The sequence below is a fragment of the Dromaius novaehollandiae genome, chromosome 7 (assembly GCF_036370855.1).
Source record: "Dromaius novaehollandiae isolate bDroNov1 chromosome 7, bDroNov1.hap1, whole genome shotgun sequence".
Taxonomy (NCBI): domain Eukaryota; kingdom Metazoa; phylum Chordata; class Aves; order Casuariiformes; family Dromaiidae; genus Dromaius; species Dromaius novaehollandiae.
In genome coordinates, this window is record NC_088104.1 from 25,963,674 (window position 1) to 25,990,750 (window position 27,077).

General features: G+C 55.2%; 2 protein-coding genes across 2 annotated transcripts in view; both read left to right on the forward strand.

Moving 5' to 3' along the window:
* The window catches only part of HOXD3 (homeobox D3), a 29,328-nt gene extending 8,092 nt beyond the window's left edge, over positions 1–21,236 (forward strand). Inside the window, exons 2-5 of the mRNA XM_064514991.1 lie at positions 152–178; positions 15,266–15,349; positions 19,401–19,939; positions 20,374–21,236. Coding sequence (XP_064371061.1) covers positions 19,459–19,939; positions 20,374–21,122 — 1,230 coding nt within the window. The 5' untranslated portion in view covers positions 152–178; positions 15,266–15,349; positions 19,401–19,458 and the 3' untranslated portion in view covers positions 21,123–21,236. The remainder of the gene's footprint in view (positions 1–151; positions 179–15,265; positions 15,350–19,400; positions 19,940–20,373) is intronic.
* Positions 2,916–8,427, forward strand: HOXD4 (homeobox D4). The gene is made up of 2 exons (XM_026092668.2): positions 2,916–4,569; positions 4,973–8,427. Exons 1-2 carry the CDS (start codon positions 4,161–4,163, stop codon positions 5,275–5,277), a joined length of 714 nt encoding a protein of 237 aa, XP_025948453.1. The 5' UTR covers positions 2,916–4,160; the 3' UTR covers positions 5,278–8,427.
* Positions 21,237–27,077: the final 5,841 nt, after the last annotated feature.

Sequence of the window (27,077 nt, forward strand, 5' to 3'; positions counted from 1 at the left end):
GGAGGGGCTTCCACCCCATCAGCCTGCCCGCTCGCGGGGTTTACCACCAGCTCTCCTCCGTGTTCATCTATCAAATCTGTTCGCTAACTGTTCTGAAGAAATATCACCCGTATGTGGAATATAACAGTAACAAACGTTTTTATTGCAACAGGTTCAGCAGCATGGAAAGACGTCTACGGTGAGTAACCTCTCATTTCTTTGCACAATTAGCGTTGCTTGAAAACACCGCTTCTTTTCCTCAGATCGGAACAATTACGCCAGACGCAGCCCTGCTGCATATTGCTACAAAAAGGTTGTGTCAGCATGTAAACGCTCTTGGCCATTCGGTTTGCGGCATCACGTCCTGGATGGCCCCAGGTAGCGCTAGGAGCGGAGGCGCGGGCTCGGCAGGCTTCGGGGCAGGGCCGGGCGGCAGCCACGCCGCTCCCGAGTGCGGGCCGCGGGGACGGGGGCGGGCCGCGGGGACGGGGACGGGGACGGGGACGGGGCGCGGGGCCACCGCGGCGGCTCGGCGGGGCTGCGCATCGCCGCCCCGTGCAGGTCCGGCGTCTGTCGCGTTACACCGCAGCGCCCCACAGCCTCGGCTACTCCTCTCCGCTCTGCAGACGGGATTCAACCCGGAGCTGTGCTTGTTGCCCGGTGTTGAGCTCGCCTGCGGCGTCCCGAGGCGGGGAAGGGCGCGGTGGCGTTGCTTCGCCCCAGCGAGCCGCGCTGGCAGCCGGCGGGGCGACGGCGCTACCGGCAGCGGTGGCGCTGACCCCGCGGTACAACGGGGTCTCCCCGGGCAAGCGAGAACCAAGCGTGGCTTTAAACGCTGCGAAGGCAGGGAAGGAAACGGAGAGTTGAGCTTACGAGGGCAGCCTGCCGTGCGTGTCGGGGTTCTGGTGGCTGAGAGCGAGCTGAAGCGGGGCCAGGGCGGGCGGGGGCGCGGGTGGGGAGGGGGCGGGCAGGCAGGGAGCAGGAAACGCTGCTGGACCTTCCCGGCTGCGCTAAGGGGCTAACTGCATTAGTCCTGGTGCCTCAGACTGAGGCTGGCTTGTCTCCCGAAGAGGAAAAGAAAGCCTGCGATAGCTGAAGGTTCATTAAAGACGTATTGCCCTCCCCGCTCCTGCGGAGCGTGCTCTGGCTGGGAGAGTGTGCAGGAGCGGAGCTGTGTTTGTTTGCGTTTCTCCCTGTTGCTCTCCACGCTTTCTGAAATATCATCTCTTTCACTACTTCGTGGCAGGCTGCTCTTTCTTTTTTGCCGTACGTTGTGATATCGGTTTTCGAGCCCTTTAAATACGAAATAAACAATTGCCTCCAGCGTTGCGTTTTCAGCGTTGTTCCGTAGGTGACGTCCCTCCTCCTGTAGCGCAGCCCTGCGTCACATCGATGCCCTTGGCATGTTATCCCAGGGCCGGCCCTAAATGTATGGGTTTCTCGCTTTCTGCCAACGTACATTTAGCATGCTGATTATTGAAGCAGAATACAAAAAGGCTGATAGATCAAAAGCATTTTGTATGGGCAGTTGAACAGGAGGTGAATATATAACGCTTTTGTTCATCAATAACTCTTTGGCTTTGACCTGTCTGAGCAAGTCGCGCAGTAAGGTGAAACGCAGGTCACAGCGTCTAACAAATATGAAAATGTGTAGTATTAGCAGGGCAGGAGCTGCTGCTCCCCCAGCGCCGCCGGTGCCGGCGCAGCCCCGTCGGGGCCGCCGGGGCTCGGGGCGCGCCCACGTGCGAGCCCGGCGCGGGAGGGGGCTGCGCCCGCCCCGTCCAGCCCGGGGCGGGGGGGAAACGGGGCGCCCCGCTCACAGAGCTGGGTGGAGATTTCAATAATCCGGGAAAAGAGAGACTGGGGACACAAAGTCGTTTCGAGTTGCACTTGCTGTGGAGGAGATGCCACCGCAGTCGCCAGAAAGCAGATGTTTAAAAATAGCATCCCCCAGATCAGGCAGCTGGGAGCTGCAGCCAAGCAGACCGAGCGGTGCACATCGCTCGGGTAGCCCCCCCAGTCCTGCCCTTCGCAGTGGTTGGGTGTATCACCCCCGCACCATTATCTGCCCTTATGTTCCTTGCTTTAAACAGTCGAAGGAGAAGAGGTTGACCGCGGGACAGCAGCGAGGAGCTGGGTCAGACACAATTCATGAACTTTTGTACTCCTGTGTGCTGCTGTCGACGAAGTAAAAATAATGAAACTTTGTGATATGTTTGTAAATGATTTCGGGTGACCTCTCGCCCTGCCCTTCACCATAAACGCTACGGCGGGGAGAACCTGGGAGGGTGCGAGGCTGCGGCTCACACGCAGCCGGCGCGGATAGTAACTAGAGCAGCATAATGGGACGAAGGTAAATCTGGAAACTCTTCTTCCCAAGAACGACTAACTCCAGCCTTTAATCGCGCCTTTTCCACGAGTCGCTGTTTCTGTTGTCGGCTGTTTTACTTCTGTTTCGATTTTTTTTTAATTATTTCGTGGGGGAAATTCTAGTTAGGTAAATTCTCTTCAGATTCGTATTAGACTAGATAGATAAACCCTCTCTTCTATATGATTTTAACTATTATTGCTCTAAATAGTGCAATTGGACTGGTAGCATACATTATCTGTAGCAAGGATGTAAACGACAGAGCTTTTAAAGTGATCAGCAGGTCTTACAGAGAATTTGTTAGCCGAAATTCGTCACTATAAATTGGTGCAGAGTCGTAGAGCTCTATTTCATCATTAATAACCACCGTGAATCTTTTCTGAAATCCCTCCTTTCTGCAAATCCATATTTCAGAACTTTATCACAACAGAATAGTTTGCTTTCCTCAGAAGACAGTAAGGAATAAGCGAATTGCAATGACCTGTTATATTGTAGGTGAAAACAGAATGTTATTACGTTGTCTATATATACCCTGTAGAACCGAATTTGTGTGGTATTCATATAGTCACAGATTCGATTCTAGGGGAATATATGGTCGATGCAAAAACTTCACCTTGCTGCAAATGGTTAGAAGTTTAAATACTGACGGAATCAAAATACACGTGCTTGTTGAATCCTGAGAAATTCTAAGTGTTGCTGCCTCTCTCATATTTATGATACATTAAAACGTTTATTCAAATTTCATTTGTCGTTCAATCGTAACTGCCATTAATAGACTGTGAATTTAAACAGTTAATCTCACAAGAGCTACAAATTTTCTGGAAAAAAATGCATAAATCTTTAAAAAGATACTTATAAATTAGCTAGATATGGCAGACGTTAGCAAAATTTCCCTGTCAAGTGTCCAGATCTCATCAAAATATTTACGACAGCAGCAAAAGCAGCTTTCAACTCATTGAAATGTACTTACTGGTGCTTCAGGAATGATATTGGTGAATGAAGACTGACTTTATCTCATTAAACCTGTGATATTTTTAACATAATTAAATGCCATCTCCAATTCAATTGACCGAACATTAGTGGTTAAAAGTGAACAGTTTCTTGTTATCTGTACGATTTTATACACATATATGTATATACTTACGTGTGTGTGTGTGTGTGTGTGTCTGGGTATACGTATACACACGTATATATTGAGGCTTGCAAAGTGAATGAGAAGTTACTGATTGCCTAATTTTATTCAGCAGAACTAAATTCTGGTAACTTTTGGATGACCTCTGCGAGACAAAGACAGGACAGATCTATTGTACATCATATTACCCTCTTCTTTGATGTCTGTTCTTTTCCTTGCCTCCTTATCAGTTTCCTGCCTTTTGCTCCTCCTTCAGCTCCTGGCTCTTTATTTCTGTCGATATTTTATTTTAACCAACGTAACAAGCCCCGGTGGAGATCCTGGCTGCTAAATTAGACGGCAGGGCGGGGGGGAGCGGGGGCAGCCCAGACAAAAGGCCGCTCTACCTGAGGGCCGGGCAGGCGGCCGCCGCTCGGCGCATATCCCTAAAACACTGCTCTCTGGGTCGGAGGACGAAACCGGCCGGAGAGGGGGTCACTCGATTACACGGATGTTGTTTAGTGAAATTTGTGGGAATTAGGAGCTGCACACAAATCCGGTGACCGGCTGCCCGCCTCCCATTGGCCGGGCCGGTCACATGCGCGCCCAACTTTATTCAGTTGACAGCAAGTAGGAGGGCTCTATGGAGGGAGGAAAAAAGACAACACGAGAAAAATTAGTGTTTTCTACCTTCAGAAATTAATGGCCATGAGTTCGTATATGGTGAACTCTAAGTATGTGGATCCCAAATTTCCTCCTTGCGAGGAATATTTGCAGAACAGCTACCTAGCCGAGCAGGGCTCCGAGTACTACAGTGCCTCGCAGGGCGCTGATTTCCAGCACCAGGGACTCTACCCACGGTCAAACTACAGCGAGCCGCCCTTTAGCTGTAGCGGTGCCCAGGGCCCCGCCGTGCCGCCGCGGGGTCACGGGCAGGAGCAGTCCGGCCCCCCGGGCCCCTTCCCCGGGCCGGCAGAGCAGCGCCCGCCGCCGCCGCTGCCCTCCTCCCGCGCCTGCAGCCAGCAGCCGGCCCTCAAACCCCCAAACGGGGCAGCACTTAAGCAGCCAGCAGTAGTTTATCCCTGGATGAAGAAAGTCCATGTTAACTCGGGTAAGGATCCTCTTCTTACTTTGCTCTTCTACCCTGCTTGCGGTTGTCCTCAGAGGCGGGTGCGCGAGTCCTCGCAAGGCGCCCGGACGAGGCTTTTTAGCCGAGGTAGCCAATTACACTGGTCATAAATTTTTATTGCTGAGGAAATAGGCCGTGGGCCATGCGGGTCTTTTCTGCGCAGGGGAAAACTCCGTTTTCGAAGCCCCTTAGAGGCTCCCAGCCTGCCTCGCTCGGTGCGGCTCCAGCGCCCGGGCTGACCGAGGGCGAAAGCAGCACATCCATTGTGGGCAACTGCGACGGATCCGGCCCGGCCACACGCTCGCAGCTCGCGAGGTTTTGTTTGGTAAAGTCGAACCGGAAAGTCCGGATTAGCTTTGTAAAGTTCTCCGTATTTTTTCCCCAGTGAACCCCAATTACAGCGGAGGGGAACCTAAACGCTCCCGAACAGCTTACACCAGACAGCAAGTCCTAGAACTGGAAAAAGAATTCCATTTTAACAGGTACCTGACCAGGCGCCGCCGCATTGAGATAGCGCACACTCTGTGCCTCTCTGAGCGCCAGATCAAGATCTGGTTTCAGAACAGAAGAATGAAGTGGAAAAAAGACCACAAACTGCCCAACACTAAGGGCAGGTCTTCTTCCTCTGGTTCAAACCCACATTTACAGACTGTTTCCAAGGACCATCAGACTGACTTGACAACTTTATAGAAGAGGTGAAATTTTCCATTTCATCCTTTGAGTCTGACCAGTACTGTACATAACTGACACTGTCCAAGCAGAACCTGCATGTAGCAGCTAAAGAATCGAGAAACTGTCATCTTTCTGTAAGGTACTGTTGTACAAAGGAGACAAAATGACGCTACTTTGGACTTTATTTTATTTGCCTCTACTAGCACAACCTAAAAAAAAGAAAGAAAAAAAACAAAGAAAGAAAAGAAACATCATGCAGGCAGTGGGGATTGGGAAAATATGAAAGGAGACCTTCTGTCCATGAATAGTAATAAATCATTGAAAATGAAACTGTCCTGTGTTTCAGTTTTGAATTTGAAAGTGAAGGTTAGATGCTTTATTCTGGGATTTTTGCTTTTAATTGTCTTTTTATCCCATGCAATTTCGGGATGATGCATTTGGGCAAGTTGAGGACAGGAAAATTATAGTACAGTCTTTTATTTAACAATGAAGACTAGTTTTTGTGAACTTTTTGTGCTGCTTTACCTTTCTTGGTGTAATGAAAATACTTGCTCATTTCCATAACGTCTCAGAAGATGTGCATAGGAATTAAGTGAAAACGGGTTATTTTATGTTCTGATTGTGTTAGCTATTTATTTATTTGTTATGTAGACGAATGAAGATACAATGAAAAGAAAAATAGTCAAACCAAAAATGGGAAAGGGGAGCTGAAATGCAGCGTTTCTCCTTCCCAGTCTCATGAACACATGTATAATGTTTACTTGTCTTGAACGTACACAACTTTCTTGTCCCATTTTTTTACATTTCCTTCTCTGTGAATAGAAAAAGCGTCCCTACTCCTTATCCTGTAACATCCAGGGCTAACAAGCTTGAAAATCTGTTTCCAAAGTCTGCTCTGCTCTGCGCTGTACTTTAAACCAACGATACCTCATTTAAGAAAAGGAAAAATAAACTAAAAAGAAAACCCTAGAGTGAAAAATCAAAGCGATTGCTGGTATTGTTTGAGCCATTTTTTTCTCAAAGCTGAATCCATTCTTTCTACCTGATTTAAAATTTATTTACTGTGCAAAAGAGAGGGGATTTTTGTGGGTTGTTGCTTTGTTTTACGCTGGGTGATTTGGGTTGCTTTTTTTTTTTTTTTTTGGAAGAACAGAGATTGTTGGTAAGCAAAGCAGGGCACTTCAGCGAAATGCTTGGAAATCGCGGCACGCTGATATCCGGGGAAGGCGGAAGGCTGGAAGGCAGCAGAGCTGGGCTCGTCCCCACGCGTTTGCCCGTGGCTGCCGCTCGCACCGGGTCCACGTTTGGGGGCGATCCCCCCGCGCCGCCAGCAGCGGAGCAGCCAGCGCGGCTCCGCGGCCCCCGCCCCTCCGCAGGGCTCGGCGGGCCGAGGCGCCGTCCGGGCCCCGGCACCCCCGGGGCAGCCCGGGGAGGCTGCCGCTCCTCCGCATTTGAGCTGGCTGAGCCTGCTCCCCAAGAGCGGAGGGAGAAGAGGGAACCCCGGACCAAAAGCTCAAGTTCCACCGGTTTAAAGGGAGATGGAACAGCAACGTGCGAGTCCTCGCTAAAGCGCCCAGGTCCGGGCTGAGCCTTTCCCAGGCAGGACACGCCGGTTTCTGAACCCGCTCGGGGCAGCGCCGGGAAAGCTGGGCTTGCATAAGCACGAAAATGAAAGGCGAGCTTTTCAAAACGTGTGTATTCGGCAAAACTGGCTGTGGTCAGCGGTTTATTTCTGCCCTTTACTCGTCCCCAGAAGTCCGCAAAGTATCTTGCAGGACTTGGTCTTTTGTTTTAGAGCCTGGAGAAAACTCTTTGTTCTTCCTGAGGGTTAGCCCACTTCTCAGACTTGCACATGGCAATCCTTGAATATCTCCACGTCGTGATATTAAAGATGGATATTCCTGCATTATTCGCATCATTGTTTCTATGACAAAAAGCACGGAGTTCATACATAGTAAAGACGTCTTTTTTCTGACGCCTTCACGTTGAGAAGCTGAAAAGGTATTTTACTGAAGTTCGGCTAAATTGCAGGAACAGGTTCACCCAGAGGACAAATTTTCTATTCGATTAGTTGTATTTCAGCCGGGAAGAGTGACCTCTAAACCCTTAACCTTTTGGACCCAAACTACTCTTCCCTTTCTCTGGCATGGAGAGCAGCTAGCAGCAGCGCTTGAGGAGGGAATTCCTTAGACAAGTTTGCAAGTTTTGTTCCACCCAGTTCTTGCAGTAGCAGCCTTCCGTCTCCAGACTTGTCCAAAGCCCAGCCTTTGCTCTTCATACGAAGCCGTGGGGCAAAAAGGAAAAAAAAGTCCTCTGGCTGCTCTCCTTGAAAATCCCCCTCGCGGACCCCCGCTGTTTACTTGAGGTCTGTGATAAGCTGACTAGGAGCAGCTCAAACATGTTATTTGAGAGAGAAAGCTGCCAACTTTGGCATCAGTGGGTACAACTCTGGAAAATAATGTCCTTGGATAAGCAAATCCTTGCTTTGTGTTTCTTCTCGCCTGGGATCGCTTCCTAAGTTAAAGGGCCAAATCCTGCTCCCAGATTTCCTTCCTCGGCCCACTGAAGTCAAACGAGGATGTAGCTGGGGGCAGAATTTGTCTCCCTGTCTTTTGAAATGGTAATCTGGCAGGACGCGGGCTGGGTTCAGCGGGCGCAGCCCGCACAGCCCTGTCTGCAAGTGCCCCCCGAGCAAGGCCGGGGCACCCCGAGCCTGCACGGTCCTGCCTGCGCTGCGGGCTCTGGGGCAGGCAAACTGGGGCAGAAAGTACCCGGGTAAATAAATAGTTTCCAGCTGCCAGGGCTCCGAATGGCCAGGAATGTGTGTAATAACGCCATGAAGCACCCACCGGGCGTTATCTCCCGTGGCAAACAGACCTGAGGTTTATTTTTATTGATTTTTAATTCTCCTCAAGAATTATTTTGTGTAGGAAGGGAAGCTGTTTGTTTTTGTTTATCATGGATAAAACGTTGTGTATTGAAGCCTTTTGTTGAACGATCGCATTGTCCAACAACACCCTCATTTCTTTTAAAGTGTGATGCTTTTATAGACTTTACCAATGTTTTTGCTGCCATTGATTAAAACGTTATTTATACTAATTGTTGCCTGTAGTTTTGACGTAAGTCGTCCATATATATTTGAAATAATAAAAGGTGTGGAGAAACAGATTCTGTTTTGTACCTTGAACAAACAGTCCTCACAAGGTGGGTCTGTCTCCAGTGGAAATGCTCGTCCCTGCCCTCATTACAGTGTTAAGAGATGAGTGACTCTGCATAGCATCCCTCCAAATGTCCCTTTGAACAGGTTTGCTGATTGCCCTAACCATCATGGTGTGACTCCGGGCCAAGCTGTACTCTATATTTACATGTAGGCTGCAGTTAAAAGTGCCTATCACCCATTTGCCACTGCTTTGCATTTAACAAGCCCTCCTAGGATGACTGCCAGATCTATGCATGTGGGGCAGGAGTCAGGGAGCCGCACCTGAAGCCACCTCGATCCCCACACAGACGTGCCTTTTAGGGGAGTCCTGGGAGGAGTCAATCTACAAACAAGTGGAAAATTATAATTAAAATGCAGTGAGTAGTTGTGTGTGAGCACTAAGTTTCGCTTTTCCAGCTGATACAAATGGAAGACCACAAGAAAAGGCAAACTTAGTTTAAAATTTCACGTGGACCCAAGGCAAACGCTGTTTTTTTCTACCCCGTGTGAGCACCTCAGACAATAATACCTACCTCTGGCTGAGAGAAGTCTATTGCACTGTTTTTGCCACGGGTGTTCGGCACAGAGGACTTGTCTTCTCTTGAAGCGTGGTCAAGGCACGAGTCCAAAAATACAGCCCCTTGCGCAGGCTGTGCGAGCAGCGCGCTGTGCAGAGCAAGGCATGTGCCCTTAATGCATGGAGCGCCCGGGGGGGGGGGGGGGCGTTTGTAAGCACACACTTAGTTTAAATATTCAGACACATTTTGCGATTATACTTTCTCTGTCTCCTTTCTAATGGCTCCTCCTGTTACTACCAATACATCAATACAGTTCTGTGTATTATATCACCACTAGTCGTTAAGGTAGGAATGAAGAGGAAAGGCAGAGTCAACAGCAAACAGCTCGCACTGTACAGCGCAGGGAATAGGGACCTCTCGGCGCCGAGCCGCCCAGCCCCACCGGCCATGTTGGCTAGCCCTTTCCCCTGATTTTTTTTTTTTTTTTTTTTTGCACGCCTAGAGACCAAAATAATCTTGCTAGGAACAGTCATAACAGGCAGAATTTCAAAGTGCGAGGAAGATGATAAGAATAGATTTCTACAAGTCCTGACCACGTGATTTGCGAAATAATTAATTCAGCACGTCCCTTAAGAAACACGGAGTCGTCATTAATCTGCCAAGCACAGGACTCTATCAGACTTGAGAACTGAGGAGATCCCAAGAATATAACACACGGCGGGCGCAGCGCCCCGCTCCGCACACCGGCTCTGCGGGAGCCGCGAAGCCGAGGCGCGGGGTACGTAAACGCTTCTTACTCTCTTCCTCCTTGTCCAGGCGCGGCGGCGCGCAGCTGTCAGGCGCGTGACAAATCGGGCCGGCGAGGGGCTCGGCAGCCGCCCGGCGCTGCGCTGCGCTGCGCTGCCCGCCCGCGCTGACCTCTGCTGCGCGGCGCAGGGGACGCGGCGGGCGCGGAGCCGCGCGGGGCGGCGCGGCCGGGGCGAGGGGGCAGCGCGGCCGGCGGCGCACCGCGGCGCACCGCGGCAACGGCCCGGGCAGGCTTCGCCCGCAGCCGGGGCCGCGCGGAGGCCGCCGCTGGCTCCGCGGCCCCCCGGCCGCCCCGGCCCCCCCCGCCGCCCCGGCCCCCCGGCTTCTGCCCCGGCCCCCCGGCTTCTGCCCCGGCCCCACGGCTTCTGCCCCGGCGCCGCCGCCAGGGCGCGGGGGGCGGCGGAGGGAGCCCGGGCAGAGCCGCCCCGCTGAAGCCTCCCGAGCCTGCGCTCAGTAGTCCCGGCTAAAAGGAAAATTGGAGAGTGTAGTTTTATATAAAACCGCTCTCTGCCCGCTCTGTAATATACGGACCACAAGGCTGAGATTTCCCTATTAAATCCCAGAGTCAGCTGGAAGTACTTTCTGCAAACAGGATATTCTTTATTATCCCTTGGCTGGAGTAATTTCTAAAAAACCCCAGATTGTAGCTTTTTATTACTTCCGTTTTGGTGGCAGGACAGAGACAAAGTTTCCTATGTTATGAATTATACATTCAAACAATAACACATTAATTCAATTATTCAAAGATGACAAATGTTTATGTGCTTTCGTAGTGACTAAGGAACAGATTTGCTACTTCACAAGAACTCTTACATTTTTATCAATGAAGTTTTATATTATCCTGCTGGCCCGGGAAAGAAACCAAACTCCGGCAAGACGCGCAGTAAAACGGACCCGAACATAAATCGAAGCCCTTTCATGAGAGCGTTTATTCCTGCATATAGCCCGGGCTATTTTATCAGTTTGACAATTGCCGGAGTTGTTGTTATAAATCATCATAAGTAATTCCTGAAAGGGTGCGAGGCTGCTGGGGGGCGGGCGGAGACTGTAAATCTTTCTGTTTTATTGCTCTATGAACATATGCTCCGATTGAAGAAGTCTTAGATCCTTTACTGGAGACAAATTCACGCAAAGCTGGAGTCCCACGAGCGCGAAGGAGCAACGTTTCCTTAATATTTTTCAAGTCCCCTTCACGATGTCTTAATTCTGGTGGCGGTGGCGAAGGTGCTCTTTTCTCTCTGCCGTCCTTTATTTTTAAATCACGTTTTACTCTCCTGGCAGCACCTAACGGGTGCGGGACTGTTTCCCGGAGGCTCCCGAGCTGCCGCCAACGGGGCGCTTGCTCCGAGCCCTCCGCTCTGCCGCGGCCCAACTCCCCCCTCGCACTCGTATGCAAGGAGCAAGAGACCTCTTCATCACTCAAAACGTCTAAACACTGCTCAGGATTATTTTCAGCTTTGTGTGTGTATGTACACAAGGATGCCCAACACACGGCGTGCGTGGATTTGTGTATGTACACGCAGACACACGAGCCCCCGCACGGGCGCAGAGCTCTCTCTGCAAAAGTACACGGACGCCGAAATATATGGCTGACGGAAAGGGACATAAAGCACCATTACCTCTTACTTGAGGCGAGATTTAAGTACATCATTTCCAAGAAATATAGGATTATAAATCCGAAGCCGTACACAATAATTTACATTGAACTTATGCTTCCATCACTGGACTCCAATCTTCTTATAACTGGCTTGCAAAGTCAGGAAAAGCAATGTAATTTAGATAAATGTTACAATGCACTTATGGTTAGTATTGTAAGGTAATACGTTACTGTCAGATCCCCATGCTTTGGATGGTAATGAAATCATAGCAGATGTTAGATTAGGTGTGGTGTGTTTATAGCTACAGATATGTTAGAAAATCAAACAGAGGAGCTAATGTAAATTTTTGCCGAGCTGGAATTGTTGGGATCTTTGTGTGCATACATGACGGATATGCATCGGGCTTGTCCGGTGTCTCTTCATACACACAGAGAGGGGAGGCAGGCTCAGAGCAGACACGCACACACGCACAAATGTCATGAGTCCTTTTTTTCCTAAGGCTCCCTTAGCCTCCAGATAGGGCCAGTCCCAGCTGCCCTGCATTTTCCCAGTGCGGAGAAGGAGAAAATTAAAAAAATCCGCGCACGCCGTAAGCCCTAGCACGCTGCCGTCAGATGAGGATTGCGGCGGAGTTACCCCCGGAGCAGACTTTCGGTTGCGGCCAGCCCCAAATACCTCCTCCTCCTCCTCCTCCTCCGCCTGGAAATACCCCGCGGAGGTCACCTCTCCCCGGCGCTGGAGCGGCCGCCGGTGGGTGCAGCGCGGCTCCGCCAGCCCCGCGGGGTGCGTAAGTGGGGCCGGCCGCCGCGGGCCGCCTGGGGAGGGCCGGCGGAGCCCCGCGCAGCGCCGGCAGCTGGCCCGCGGCCGGCCGGGCGCAGCGCGGGGGTGCAGCGCGGGCGCGGAGCGCCGGGCGCGGGCGGGCGGCGGCGGGGAGCGCGCCAGCCTCAGCCCCGGCGAGCCGCTCCTGGGATCACGTGGACAAATATGCCTCTATTTTAAGGCAGTGCCTATATTTCTGATTATAAAGGGGTTTCTCCCGCTCTTCCCCAAAATTCATCAATGGCCGCACGATTTAAAAAGAAAACAAAACAAGAGCCGGCCAATTGCTGCCGTTGATTCCGGGAGGCTGATGGCTGAAGGGTTGTGTGTTGGTTTTTTTTTTTAAACCCAACAAATTCCGATTTCCACTCGCCTTTTTTTATTGGTAGTTGAGCCTGAGCCTGTGTTCATTCTATCGGGAATTCTGGTGTATGGAAATGTCTGTAAAACCGCAAGATCAGGTTTAGGACAGTATTGTCTGCAGACAAAGGGTGAAGGATTTATTCTAAGAACTGCAAGCGCAGATCCTGAAAAGTGAGGAGCCCAGGTTTATGATAAATTGATACACAGGTAAGCGACTGCATGACAAAATGGGACCTTTAACCACAGGGGCTGCATTATCGCCTTTGCTCAGAGACTGTCTGGAATTTGTTTGTAATCTCTGCCCATACCGGCTACAAATGCATGGAATAATCTCCACCTTCTTGAACATTTTAAGATATATCTGCTATTTATTATGCTCTTTAAATAAAAAGTGATGTTTGTCCCTGTCCTAATCCCAATTTTTCTATGGTTTCAGGAAGGGAATTACAATTAAGCAAACAAAAGAGGGGGAGACAACTTTGCTAGATGCTACCCTTGCCAAAGTGAGATTGAGCATCACAGTAATTCGTTGCCGGGGATATCCGGGCAGGGGGTACCCGCGTTGATTTGCAAAGCGCGATTTAAAATAGGCTCACTGGTAATGTAGCCCCTACGCATGCTGTCTTAAATGTTCCTGCCAAGTGCCTTCTAGTGCATTTCCCTCCCCTCGCATCCGTGTGCCTCGGTCGCTGCTGCTCCCCCCCGGTTGTCTCCCCGCTGGTGCTGCCGGCGCTCCCACGTCTCGGGGCTGCGGGAGCGCGATGCCGCCCGCACCGCAGCCTCCCGCGGAGGGCTGCTGCGGGACGAGCCCGCACCCCGCGGCCGCGCAGCCTCCGCGCCTCCGGAGCCGGCCGGGCGCTCCCAGGGAAGCCGAGGCGCCTGTTTCTGGCGACCTGTGGCCTACGCGAAGCCCGGCTGAGCTCCTGCGCGGGGCTTCTTGCAGAGCCCCCAGGAAAACCGGCCTTTGCGCCGGGGCGGCCGCATCCTGCCCCGGGAGCCGGGCGAGCCCCTCCGGCGCCGGTGCTGCCGCGCGGAGCGGGAGTAAGGAGGCAAGGGGAGAAAGTTGGTGCTTCCCCCGCCATTGCGTGCTACTCTGCTCGACCAGAACTTAAAGGCAGTGCACATTTTTCTTAGCTGTATGCCTCCAAGCTGCTGGCCTGCCAAGTTAGTCAGCTGAATCCAATTACTGCAAGCAGCATTTCATTTGGCTCGATGGAAGCACTCACTTATAACTTCACCTAAAATTTCAATAATACCTATATTGGGCCCACGCCTGAATAATTCTAAAGATTTCCCTGGGTTTAGCTCTGGCAACTTTTTCTCCGAGGTCGGTTCTGACGGAGAAGTCTAGGAGCAGAGCGCAAAAGCAGCGTGTTTGAGGCTCTCAGCCTTCGGACTACAAACTTCGGGCGTTATTCTGGTGGCCATCGCAATTTAGGAACCTGCCCAACCTCTCGCCAAGTAAAGCGTGTCTAGAGCAAGGAGCTATTGCTTGTGAGGCTGAGGAGCTGCTTCGGAAAGGCAGGTGAAGTCGATAATTAATTAGACACAAAATGAAAACTTACCATGTTAATCAACAGCGGATAACAATGACTCGCTTTGCAATATTATGATCTCTCCGCTCAGGGGCTAAGGTGCAACCCAACTTACGCTTTCTTCTTGCACACTGTGAAGTGCTATTTCTAATGAACTCTGTTTAAAAAAATAAAGCACTTAAAGTTGACCTACGCCCACGTGAATATATTATATAAGACGTTACCGAGACAGGCCCGGGTGAAGAACCTGAGTGAGCACCGTGTGTAGTCATGAAGCTCCACTTCCCTAACTCCGGTTTGGCGGCATAAATTAAGGTGATCTGGAGGGGAAATGCTGCATCCTACCGGGTTTGGGTAGGGAGAGAAGACTTGGTGGAAAGTTGTAAGCTCTGTTGTGTTGTGAGCTATTGGAGGCGCTTCCGCTGGTTGTTCATTAAGTGGTGAGTTATTGCTATACAAGCCAAAGGTCATTTCAAAGGCTTATGGTTGCTAGATATCGTCTTTACAATGATCTGGGCTTATTTGTGGGGGATTTGCTGGCACTCTTAATGTTCTCAGAGTCCTCAGTCGACACCTTACACATCCAAACGCAAAATGCTCATCTCGAGCCACAAATACTTGTGGCGTGTTCACGGCGCTGGAGTTTCCCAGCTTATCTTCCCCTCCATCTGAACCGGGAGGCGGGGGGGAGGAGGAGAGCCAGCGCCGGCTCCGCGCCCCGGAGCCCCCAGGCCGGGCGGCGGGTCGGCAGCGCGGGGGGCTGCGCGGACAAGCCCGGCGCGACCGCACCGACGGCGCTGCGCTGCGCTGCTCCCTGCCACGGCGCCGCCGCCTCCCGCGCAGGCTGCGCGCCCCTCCGCGCCGCGGGGAGCCCGTCCCGGGCCGGGCGCCGGGCCCCGGGCCCTCCGCGCTGCCTGCGCGCCAGGCCGCGGCGTCCTCGGGGGAAGCGCCACGGGCTCCCTCCGCTCCCCGCGGCTGCAGTTTGGGGTCAGCTTGCCGGTCTCTTGGCTCCCCTCCCGAGGAGCCGCTGCCGTTGTGCGTGGCAGCCCTGGCTGGGCTCGGGCGCGGAGAGAGGCTTCGCCCAAGACGTGCGTCTAGTAACAAAGTCCTAAGGCAGAAAGTCTGAAACAAAGCGGCTCCCGCTGAGAGTTCTCACTTCTGTTGCAGGTCCGTGCCCCCGGACTATCCAAAGGAACCCGAAGATCCTACACACACAGTTAAGGTCAAAATTCAAGAAAAAACATAAGTGTGGTGAGTTTTCTGAATTTCGTTTTCCGTCCAGCTCTCGCTCCCCCGCCCGACAGCCCCGTCGCGGCGAGCACAGCTGCTCAGAGCGGGTGGCGGCCGCGGCAGCGCTGGGACTGCCGGCAGCGTGAGCCCGGCGCTCCGGGCCCTGCCCGCCGGGTAAAGCAGTCCGCGGAAAGCCCCGCGGAAAGCGGCCGCTTGTTAGACGGAGCCGACCCCGACGGCTGAGCTCGGCCGGGGACGGCGGGTCGCTCCCCCGGGAGGGGCTTCGTAGCTGCCTCCTGCAAGAGCCTGCGGTGCCCCAAGGCGGTGGCGGCCCTGCGCGGCTCGCAGGCCCCGGGCGGTGTCGGAGCCAGCCCCGCCGAGCCTCTCCTCTGTCCGCGGGGCTCCTCCGCGGCCGCCCAAACCCACCCGCCGCCAGCCCCAGCGCGCCCCTCGGCGAGGCTCGCACAGCCCGCTTCGCCCCGCTGCTCCCCCGGCCCCGCTGCTCCCCCGGCCCCGCTGCCCGAGAGCGGCGGGAGCCGGCGGCGGCCCCGGGCGCCGCTTTTATAGGGGCTCCCCCCGGGCTGCGGCGGGGCGAGCGCCGCGCGGGGAATTCTTTCGGCGGGCTCCCTCCCACGCTCGGCCTGCTTTGCACTTCTGAAAGTGCGAGGGCTTGGGAAGTGCTTTCCTTTTCATTCCTTACTGAAGCGTTTACTGCCATAGTACCAGGAGTCATAAATTTTGTTACAAACCGCAATGACAGGTGCATTGATATGCACCCTGAGAGCTCCGGCTGCTTTAATAACCGCTCCGCTGGCCGCTCTCACCGCCTCTTATTTATTCGGTATCATATTAGATATTGATCCTAGGCAGAATTAAGTGCAGTGGAAGTTTTAGTAGAGAACTGCTTAACATGAACGTGCCCGGGTGCGGGCCGGCCGCGCCCACGCGCGGGGTGGGCGCCTGTGCGTGCGCGGGGCTCCGCGGGCGCGGAGCGCGGGGCTCCCTCCCGGCTGCGGCTGGCAGCCGCCCGGAGCCGGAGAGGGTCAGCGACGTCCCGAAGCGCCGAAAGCGGCGGCGGGACAAAGAGCCCCATTATCAGGGGCTGTGCCCGACGGTCCAGGCGAGGTTAAGCTCTCCGGAGAGCAGGAAGGGAAAGCTGAAACACAGACACGGCTGCTTGGCGGCTTCCTACCCTCGGAGCCTCTGAGCCCACCTCCCACAGCTCAGCCGCACCATTTGGATGTCGCGCTTTTCTTTTCTTTTTTTTTTTTCTTCCTAGAGACTGTTTCTGGCCAAACCACCAAGTGTTGAGCCCCTGCTTTGGTGTTACCTACAAAAACATCACCCGGTGCCTCGCACTCGTGGAAAATCAAAACCTGGAAAGGTCTCCCTCTCCCTCTCTCTCTCCCGCTCTCTCTTTTTAAGATCTAAAGATGAGCCACCAAACAGTTGAGCATTGTCCATGTGATTTATGGCCCATAGCCTCCTTTTTAGGTTCAAGCAGAGTTCACAAGCAGTTGGTATTTCAGAAAAGAAATAAGGCTTTTAACAGCTTAACAGCAATATTCTTTCTTAAGATTCTGTGTATTCTTTTGGGAACTATATTTTACAAGGCACATAAAAGCATACGCTTAAGGCAGTGTTGTGCTAACAAAAGTCCTCAGTCCAGACTACTCCCGAAAGGGTGGATGATAGAAGTGGAAAATTAGTGACAGAATTATTTTTCACGAAAATACTTTAAAGACTCGTCAAGATTATCAGAGTTCATTAAAACTCGTCTAAATCACTGCTGCTCAGTTCCTTAGGCCTCCGTTTACTATTTTTTTCCAGGAGAGGAAAAAAATCTATTTTTCTGTTATTATCAGTTTCCCAGAAAATTCCACGCTTTGTTCACGAAAGGGAGGGACGCCTGTGGTTTGCGACAGGGGATGAACGGCTGAGAGAGAGTCACTGCGGATTGCGGCTCCCTGAGTTTAGACGCATCTCGCAGTGAATTTTAGAAAGCAGACCAGTGGTGCTGGGTAATACCAATTGCTACGGGGGAAAGAGCATCAGACAAATGTATTTAATGGGAGCACTGCATAATTATAGACTGGAGAGTGATAATTATCCGACACTGTTCAAAAATTTCAGAGCTACTTTTCTCTATTATGTTAATAATATTAAACCCTAAAGAAAGACAATTATCTCGTAAAATGTGCGGAGATGCAGACTTATATCGTCAGGCGAAGTATGGGATCATTTATAAAGCAGATCAGAAAGGCCAAAACCCCCTACCCAGCAAGAAAAATACCACATAAAAATAAGAACGGGAAGTGCTAGAAATCCTTCGCAAAATTGCAGAGGACTTTCTATCTTGCAACAAGAGAAGCAGAAGTTCTGCCTACCACAGGGTAACACCCTGCCCCCAAAAATGTGACCCAAAGGGGCTTTTTGCTTCCCATGCATTTTCAGTCGAGGCAGTCTGATTGGGGGGCGGGGGGAGGTGGAGGGGAGCGCAATAAGTTTTCACGGTGGTAAAAGAAGAAACCAACGTTTATAATGAAAACCATGCCCTAAAAATGATTTCCCGCGTCTCGGATTCTTTCTACTCGGGACAAATAAAAGGACGAGAAACGTCGGGCGAAGGATTTTAATTCACCGCGGAATTAAAATAGGGGAGCTGACCTGCGACTTTCTTTATAGTGCAAAGTGAAGCTGGTGAATGGCGCTGGTTATACTTTAACTCCTCAGGAATCCGCGGGGAAGAAGGAGGCCGGGTTTACAAAGGGGACGGGATTTTTCTGCCTCTCGGCGGCCGCAGCCCGGGCGCCATCCATCATGTCAGCCGGGGCCGCCGTGCGCACGCGTGTCGGGCGCGCCGGGCCGCGGAGCGGGGGCGCCCGGGGCCGCGCAAGGCCGGGCGCCGCCTGCGGACACCCCCGGCCGGGCGGGCAGGGCGGGGCCGGCGGAGCCCCGCGGAACCTCGCGGAACCTCGCGGGCGCCGCCGCCCGCAGCGGGGCCCGTCCAAAGCCGTGACCCGAGGCGCTCCCGGGCGGGGGCTGTCGAGCGAAGCGGCCTCGCATGTGGCTCGCTGAGGGCTTTGTGCCTCGTCGCGGGGCACCGCGGGAGATCCGCGAAGAAGCCGCCCCCACGCGGAACCCCGCCCGCCCCGCTGCCCCGGGGAGGCCGCCCGCCCGGCGCCCTGCTTCCCCGCTGCGCCGTCGCCTTCGGATGGCTCCTTCCCCGGGGCGCCCTGGCCCTTCCCTGGCGTCCCCCTCTCCCTCCTTGATGTCCCCTCTCCTTCCCTGGCATCCCCTTCTCCTTCCTCGGTGTCCCCTTCTCCTTCCTCGGTGTCCCCTTCTCCTTCCCAGGCATCCCCTTCTCCTTCCTCGGTGTCCCCTTCTCCTTCCCAGGCATCCCCTTCTCCTTCCTCGGTGTCCCCTTCTTCCTTGATGTCCCCTCTCCTTCCCTGGCATCCCCTTCTCCTTCCCTGGCATCCCCTTCTCCTTCCTCGGTGTCCCCTTCTCCTTCCCAGGCATCCCCTTCTCCTTCCTCGGTGTCCCCTTCTTCCTCGGTGTCCCCTTCTCCTTCCCAGGCATCCCCTTCTCCCTCCTCGATGTCCCCTCTCCTTCCCAGGCATCCCCTTCTCCCTCCTCGATGTCCCCTCTCCTTCCCTGGCATCCCCTTCTCCTTCCCAGGCATCTCCTTCTGCTTCCTCGGTGTCCCCTTCTCCTTCCCTGGGTCCCCTTCTCCCTCCTCGGCGTCCTCTGTCCCTCCCCGGGTCCCCTGCTCTTTCCTTGGTGCCCCTGCTCCGAGCCCTGGTGTCCCCCGCTGCCTCCCTGGGTGCCCTGCCCTCTCCGCCGGTCTCCTCCTCCCCTGCTCGTGTCCCCTGCCCTCTCCCCGGCGCCCCCGGCCCCTTCGCGCTGTCGCTGCCCCCGGCGCCCCGCTGCCCCCTGCTCCCCCCCCCCCGGCCCCGGCCCCGGGCTCGGGCAGGCACACGCGCGGCGGGAGGTGCGCGGGCGCGCAGGGGCCGCGGCTCGGCGGGGCGCCGGCGCTGACGGTGTTTTGTGCCCTGCTGTCCCCTCGCAGGTGGCTCCGGCGGCGGCGAGCGGCCCAGGCCAGGACGTGAGGCGCGGGGCCGCGGTCGATGTTATTTGAGCGGGGGCCGCGGGCCTCGGCGATCGCAGGCAGCAGGATGCAGAAAGCCGCCTACTACGACAACGCGGGGCTCTTCGGGGGCTACACGTACAGCAAGGCCGACGCCTACCCCTACGGCGCGGCCCAGCAGCCCTACGGGCCGGCCGGCCTGGACGGCGACTACCCCGGCTCCGCCTGCTCCGTGCAGGGCTCCGCGCCCGGCCGCGCCGCGGCCCACAAGGGCGGCGAGCTCGGCGGCAGCTGCCTGCGCACGGCCGGCGGCGGCCCCGGCGGCAGCCAGCCCCCGGGCCTGGGCGAGCAGCAGCCGCCCGCCTCCCCGCCCAACCCCCCCAGCGCGCCCCCCCCGAAAAAAGCCAAGGGGGGCCCCAACGCCGCCGGCTCCGCCGCCGCCACCATTAGCAAGCAGATCTTCCCCTGGATGAAGGAGTCGCGCCAGAACTCCAAGCAGAAAAGCACCTGCGCCCCCTCAGGTAGCCGGCCCGCCCCGCCGCGGCCCCCCGCCCCAGCCCGCCCCCGCCGCGCCGAGCCCCGCCGCGGGTCCCGCTGCCCCGGCCCGGCTGCCCGGCTGCCGGGGGTCCCGCCGCCCCGGCCCGCCCGGGGGGTCCCGCCGCCCCGGCCCCGTGCTCGGCCCCCCCCCCTCCAGCTGCGGCTGCGCCGCCCCCGGCCCGCGGGACGCCCCCTCGAGGCCCGTGGGCGGGCGGGGCCCCCCTCTCCCACTGCAAGCCCGGCGGCGGCAGGATGCGGCCCCCCATCGGGGGCCGGCAGAGGGGGGCGCTCGGACGGGAGCCCCCCCGGAGGGGGCGCGCAGGGCGGGGCGGGCGGGCCCCTGCGCCCCCGGCCCGGGCGGCGGGGTCCCCGGGGGCTTCCGGGAGGGACCGACGGCTCTTTGTGGCTCTTCCCGCAGGAGAGAGCTGCGAGGACAAGAGCCCCCCCGGGCCGGCCTCCAAGCGGGTGCGCACCGCCTACACCAGCGCGCAGCTGGTGGAGCTGGAGAAGGAGTTTCACTTCAACCGCTACCTGTGCCGGCCGCGCCGCGTGGAGATGGCCAACCTGCTCAACCTGACCGAGCGGCAGATAAAGATCTGGTTTCAGAACCGCCGGATGAAGTACAAAAAAGACCAGAAAGCCAAAGGCATCATGCACTCCCCCGTAGGACAGTCCCCAGACCGGAGCCCCCCCCTGAGCGGCCCAAACCACGTCGGCTACTCCAGCCAGCTCCCCGGCGTCAGCGGCCTGAGCTACGACACCCCCTCGCCCACCTCCTTCGCCAAGTCCCAGCAGAGCATGTACGGGCTGGCCGCCTACACGGCGCCGCTCAGCAGCTGCCTGCCGCAGCAGAAGCGCTACGCGGGCGCCGAGTACGAGCCGCCCGCCATGCCGAGCGGCGGGGGCTTCGCCGGCGCCAGCCTGCAGGGCAGCCCCGTCTACGTCGGGGGCAACTTCGTGGACTCGATGCCGGCCTCGGGGCCCGTGTTCGGCCTGGGCCACCTCCCGCACCCCTCCTCGGCCAGCGCGGACTACAGCTGCGCCGCGCAGCTCCCCGGCGGGCACCACCACGGACCGTGCGACCCCCACCCCACCTACACGGACCTCTCGTCGCACCACGCGCCCCCGGGCCGCCTCCCCGACGCGCCCAAGCTCACGCACCTGTAGCGGCCGGGCGGGCTGCGGCGGCGGCGCCCGCTTACCTCACTGCCCCGGCGCGGCGGCGCCGCCGGGTCTCGGGTGCCGGCAGCGGCAGCGGCAGCGGCAGCGGCAGCGGCAGCGGGAGCGTCCCCCCGGCAGCTGCGTCCCCTTCTTTTGGTCGTCGTGCTTGCGGCTTTGCGACCCTAAGTGGGTCCGTGCAAAGGAGCCTCTCTCTTCCCTGGCCCTTTTAAGCATGACAGTGCAATATACTGCAAACCAAGGGACTAGTAATCTGGTAATTATGTGCTTGAAGGTAAGTCTTACAGAGCAATTAGCGTTAGCAGCGCGTCATGCCGAGGTGTTTTAGACCAGTCGCGAGCGGCGGGAACCTGCCTGCATACAAGCTTATTTCAGAGCAGTTAATTTATGAGTTCTTCCGTAATGTAAGGATTGCAGCGGACTCAATGATATGTATTTATTATTTTAAGCGAGACATTTTTGTATCACTGATTATTTATCCTCGTCTTAATGTATTTATGTGGATATTTGTAGAATTTATTCGCCAAGACTTCGGGAGATCGATTCAGGTCCGTGGTGACTTACATTTCACCTATTTAGTATATTCGGTCTGAGCTAGTTGAGAGAGTAGTCTTGAACAGTTGTAACAGTGGCTGGTGTTTGTAGTTTATGTAAGGATTAATTAAGACAGCAAGTTGTAAGTCATTAATAGAGTAAAACAAACAGTGGCATCACACAAAGAGCCGTTACACTTTTTAAAAAGTTGGAAGTATTTTTAAAGTATTTATTTCAAATCGTCTGGTACCATTTGAACGCCTCCTTAGGCTGCCTGGTAGCTCGTTTGGTTGTACGAAGCCACCTTTTAGTTGGAAGCGCAACCGCTTGGAGAAAGCGACCCACGAAGCGGGCGCCTGGCCATCTTGTTTCCGATCAGATCCTGCCTACAAAAACCTCGGGGAGGTTAGCATTTATTTATTGACTAGGTATCTATTGCACGAATTATTTCGGTGGGCTATTTTCTTCTTATTACATTCTGCCTATCTGAAATAAGACAGAAATTAGAAGCTTAGAATGCGAAAAAATTAGAACCCCCCTAATAGCGCTAATTTCATTAGGGTCTCCATAGCAATCCGAGCAGCAGCTGCCGTCTCCTTTGTTATTTATACTGTTGTCTTTATACTAACCATAAATCAATTTTTTAGACATCTTTGGAAGCCCGAGCTTTTCCTCTTGCTTTTCATAAAAATAAACTTTGAACGAGAATTGACAATCAGATGCGCGGGGCGGGAAGGGGGCGCGAAGGCGGGTGCGGGGAGGCGGCGGCGGCGCCGGGCGCCTCCGCGGCCGCGCTGCCTCCGCCCGGCTCCGCGGCCCGCCCGGAGCGGGGGCTACAGAAAAAACCCGCGGGAGAAAGAAAAAAAGAAAGAAAAAAGGAAAGAATGAAAAAAAGGAAGAAAAATCCAGGATGCGCTGAAACCTCGTGTTTCCTCCTCTTAGTTACCCGGCTGTGTTCAATCCCTCACCGGATTTACCAGAGATTCTTCTTCTTCTTCTTTTGTAAATGTTGGCATTAACGTCTGTTCCTAACGGTACATGTCGCTCTGAGAAGACTGTTCTTATCTCTCTTAAACAGTGTTGAGTTAAAGAGTAATCAGATCTGTATTCTCTGCACAAAACCATCTGATGCGTCACTTTCTGCTTTGACAAACACTGCAACTCCTACTCCATCCTCTGCTGACAGGACCTGGAATTCCTATTGCGAGGGAGATTTTAACTCCTCCAATTCTGGTCAACACAGACAAGTCTTCTTTCTCTTCTTCTTTGCTCCCCTTCCCCTTGCTTTCCTCTCTTCTGCTGTTTGCGTTTGGCTGGACAGTAACGATTCAAAATATTATTTATTTTTTCCCCCTGTGCGATTTTAACAATGTCGTGTTACGTTGAGAAGTGTACCTTTCGTTAAACTTCACTTTTACCCAAGCAAATTTGGATATATGTGTTGTAGATCTGTAAACAAAACAGAACAGAATAAACGACTTTGATTGAAGACATATTTTAAACACTTTGAGCCCTAAAATTGTTTTCTATGGAAATTCTTGCACAGATTGTTTCTTAGCAGCTCCATCCAGGAATAACCAGAATACACAAACAACATAAAAAGTAAGACTAAGGACCACTTGTTAATTATATAACACTCCATAAATATATATATATATATGTCTGTATCTCCAAAATCTTCTGTGACCAAGGTACCCATGACTGAAACGGCCCACACAGATTTTTTTGTGCCTTCTCCAAAACATGATATATTTCACATCTGCTTCCAAATGCAAAAATGCCAGGACACTGCCATTTCTGCAAGGCCTTCCGCAGTGCAGCCCAATGTGCTTTCCCAAGTGTTGCCCACCTTAGCATCGTGCAGGCTGTTCTTCAAATAGTGTCTGCTCTGACTTACTCTGTTAGTCCTTCATAAAATTTGTTAAGAAAGAAAAGGCCATTTATAGATAGCCCTTCCCCAGACCTGAGGAAGAAGGGGGTTTTCAGAGGAATCGCCAGATTGCAAAGCCGGTGCTGCTGAGGCACACCGGCCTCTGTTATTTTCATACTGCAGAGGGGGGTTTGCAGAGCTGTTTCCAGCGGGGGAGGAGGAGGAGTGTGTGTGTGTGGGAACTGTGTTGTAAATAAATTCACTTTCTTCTCTGTGAGTCTGGCAGAGGTGTCTCGTTTGTAATGCGATAGAAGTCCTCGATGATAACCTAATTATTAGAAGTAATGTTACTTTAGCGAGAACACTGGCATTTTTACAATGTTTGTACAAGCATCAGCAATCTAGAGGAGAGAGACACTTTGGCACAAGCCAGACTTTTTCTTGGCCCATCATTTAAAACTCATAAATTATAAGCAACCCCCTTTCACGCTCAGCAGCAACTCAGCTCCTTTGCAACAGCGTCTGGTGCTCTGAACTCCGGTCACCCACTTAAAGCACCGCTCATGAGCCAAGGCCAGGTCCGGGGCTCATCCCAGCCTTACCTCTGTTTGCAGGTGGGAACCATAGTATTCCCCCCCCCATCCCTGCTCCCTCTGGCTGCCACAGACCCCATAACGGGGTCCCGGAGCCAGGGCCCCCGCACTGGACCTTGCAGCGGGGCCCGGGAGCCTGGCAGACACAGCCAGGGGCCTCCCGGGGACACCCGTGTCTCGCAGATGCCACTCGCGTGGGGCTGAGCAAAGGAAGCCAGATGCCCTGTGATTTATTAGCCTGTGCCCCCGGCAGAGCCCTGCTCAGCTCCCCGCCAGCCTGCTCCTGGGGGCAGTGGGGGGGCCCAGCCTGCCCCGCGCCCTGGGCGGGCCGGAGAGGGCACCGGGACACCCTGCACAGTGCCACCGCAGGACCATCCCGGAGTCCCCCAGGGCTGGGGGGAGCCCGGGCTGCGAGGGAGGAGGTGGCTGGCCACGGGCCCGGGGGCAGGGGCAGAGGGGGGGCAGCCTGCTGAGGAGGGAAGGGGACCCTTCTCCTTCCAGTGCCGACTCTCCTGGGGACCAAGGAGGGTCCCTGGGGCGCCGCTGCGAGGAAGGATGTGCAGGCAGGGCCAGCACCAGCCGGGCTCTGCACCCGCCGGCCCTGTGGGAAGGCCTGGGCACGGCCTGCAGGAAGGGCAGGCACAGGGCTGCGGCTGCTGGGGGAAAAGGAGGGGTAGAGAGGATGGAGGAACAGGGTGACTCCTGCCTGGCAGCCTCGAGCTGGCTCTGGCCGCCCGAGGAGCTGGCCCAACTCCTGCCACAAACGCAGAGCGCCCGGAGGCCCCTCTCCTGCCTGGGACGCTGCTAAGGAAGGTGCCCAGTGCCAGCCGTCAGCTGGGGAAGCAGCCGCAGGTCGGGACGCCGTCCCTTTCGGTGCCAGACCGCAGCGCGTGCCCAGCAGCCCGGGACACAAAGGGAGCCGCGAAGGCGCAGCATGCTGCAGGGGCCCAGGCGTCCGGCGCCCCGCAGACCCGCCTGGGAACAAAAGCCCCGAGCCAGACGGGCAGCACAAAGGCTGGGGCTGCCGGGGCAATCAGCAGCCCTGTTGGCTGGCTGGGCACCGTGTGAGGTTATATGTTTATGAAGCAGCCACCTCTACTCGTGAAAGGCGTGAGGTGGGCTTGGCGAGAGCCCCACCGGCCCAGCCACTTCCTGGGGACCGAGCGGCAAGTAGCAGCTTTCCCTTACCGAGAGCAACGGCAGCGGGCACACCATGGTCCTCGCGGGAGCAGGACTGGCGGGAGAGGGAGGGGGGGCTCGATCTATTAAGAGTTCATCAATCACGCAACGTGCACTTCTCATGCGACAGCAGTTCCTCCTACTCCAGCTCGAGCCTGAGCCAGCTGGGACCCGACCAGAAACCCCAGCCAGCAGCGGCAGAGCCCAGTCCCAGGGCCGGAGCGGCACGGGATAACGTGGCTTCCAGCCGGGAGGATGTGACTGAGCCCCTTCGGTCACAAAGACTGAGGTGCAAAAAGCGCTGCTGGGGGTAGCGAGGTCTCTGTGCCCCTCACAGCCAGGCCTCTGCAGACCACGAGCTGCCCTGCCGGCTGCACAGGAGCTGGGGGTGGGCCCCTGTCTTGCCCCTCCAGAGCCCCCAGCCTGGGAGCAACCTGTGCTGCCCTGGGACAACCCCAGAGAGGCTCAGCTCCAAGCGCCGTGAGCACAAAGCTGAAGGAATTTAGCTTGGCCTCTATCACAGGGCAGGATGGAGGTCTTCTAGGGAAAAATACTCCTGAATGCACAATTCAAGTGTTTGGGTACATTTTTGCTTTATTCACTAATGTGCAGCTTCCCCTGCAACAGCAGAAGCTTTGGGAGCAGGTAGAGCATCCCACGCTGCCCTCTGCTCCCGGGAGCCCGGACCGCCTTTTGGGATCTTGCACAGCAAGGGCTGGGCCAAGGCAGGCGTCCTGGCCACGAACCTCTGCTATGTGGGCTGCAGCGTGGCTTACCTTGGTACCGCTGGGTGATCAATAGCCATAATTTTTCCTTCCTATCAAATTCACAGCCATGGGACAGGACACAGAGGATGACCTGGGACAGGGCCTGTGTGGAGATCACTCTTACAGGGAAATCCTTACAGAAGGAGGGGGAGACTTTCCTCTTCTTCGTATTCATGCCGAGGATCTTTGTGTTTAATTCCACGTGCCGGGAGAGCACAGATCCCAGCTTCTCCCTCTTCTTCTCTGATAGCCTTTCTCCAAGTGTTTTCTGATGAGTTGCCTGTGTAACAGGGCCACCACTTATATTCCAAGTATTTGGTAACCTCTCTCCAGGATGCCCATCACCCGGCTGACCACCGGCTGTCCCTCCCCGGGTGCCCCTACGCGCCGCCTCGGGAGCCAGCTCTGCCTGGCCGGCAACGCGCTGGCTGCAGAAGGGCGAAGCCCAGCTCACGCTTGAACCAGACGTTTCACGCTGTTTTCCTGAGGGCTGGAGAGGAATCTGCTGACTCTCCTGTGTGTTAGTCATCACGGCAGCCATGGAGGGCCGAGGTTTGCTCCGGAGGTGGACGGCAGTATGACCCGACCCCGAGGCGGTGAGTCCCTCTGGCTCCTGTGGTCAGGGCTGCGCCGGCCGTCGCGGCGTGCTCAGGCAGCCTCCGCCGGGCGCTGGTGCTAACGTCCGCGCTCAGCACGGGTGGGAGCTTTTGGCTGGACTTGTTCCTTCGTCGTGTCCTAATTTCATTGCCGTTCTCATGGGGTTTGCAGTGACCCACATGTTTCCAGAAGCGTGGTAGCGCTGCGGCTGGCTTGGTCCGTCATCCCCACAAGGGCTTCTGCCCCAGCAGTGTCCCTGGCTTGTGCCGTCACTGAACTGCTCTGACCTCCCATCCCTTTGCCAAATTCCCTTCTCCAGCCATCATTTTCCTCCCACACTTGTTTTTATCCACTTCTTCCTGCTCAGATTTCCAGGAACTTCCTTCCATTAGCCATCTTGCAA

Excerpts from the sequence above, each read along its gene's own strand:
- HOXD4 (XM_026092668.2), top strand. The coding sequence starts at position 4,161 with ATGGCCATGAGTTCGTATATGGTGAACTCTAAGTATGTGGATCCCAAA. Across the intron at positions 4,570-4,972 it reads GAAAGTCCATGTTAACTCGG|TGAACCCCAATTACAGCGGA; the intron begins GTAAGGATCCTC and ends TTTTTTCCCCAG.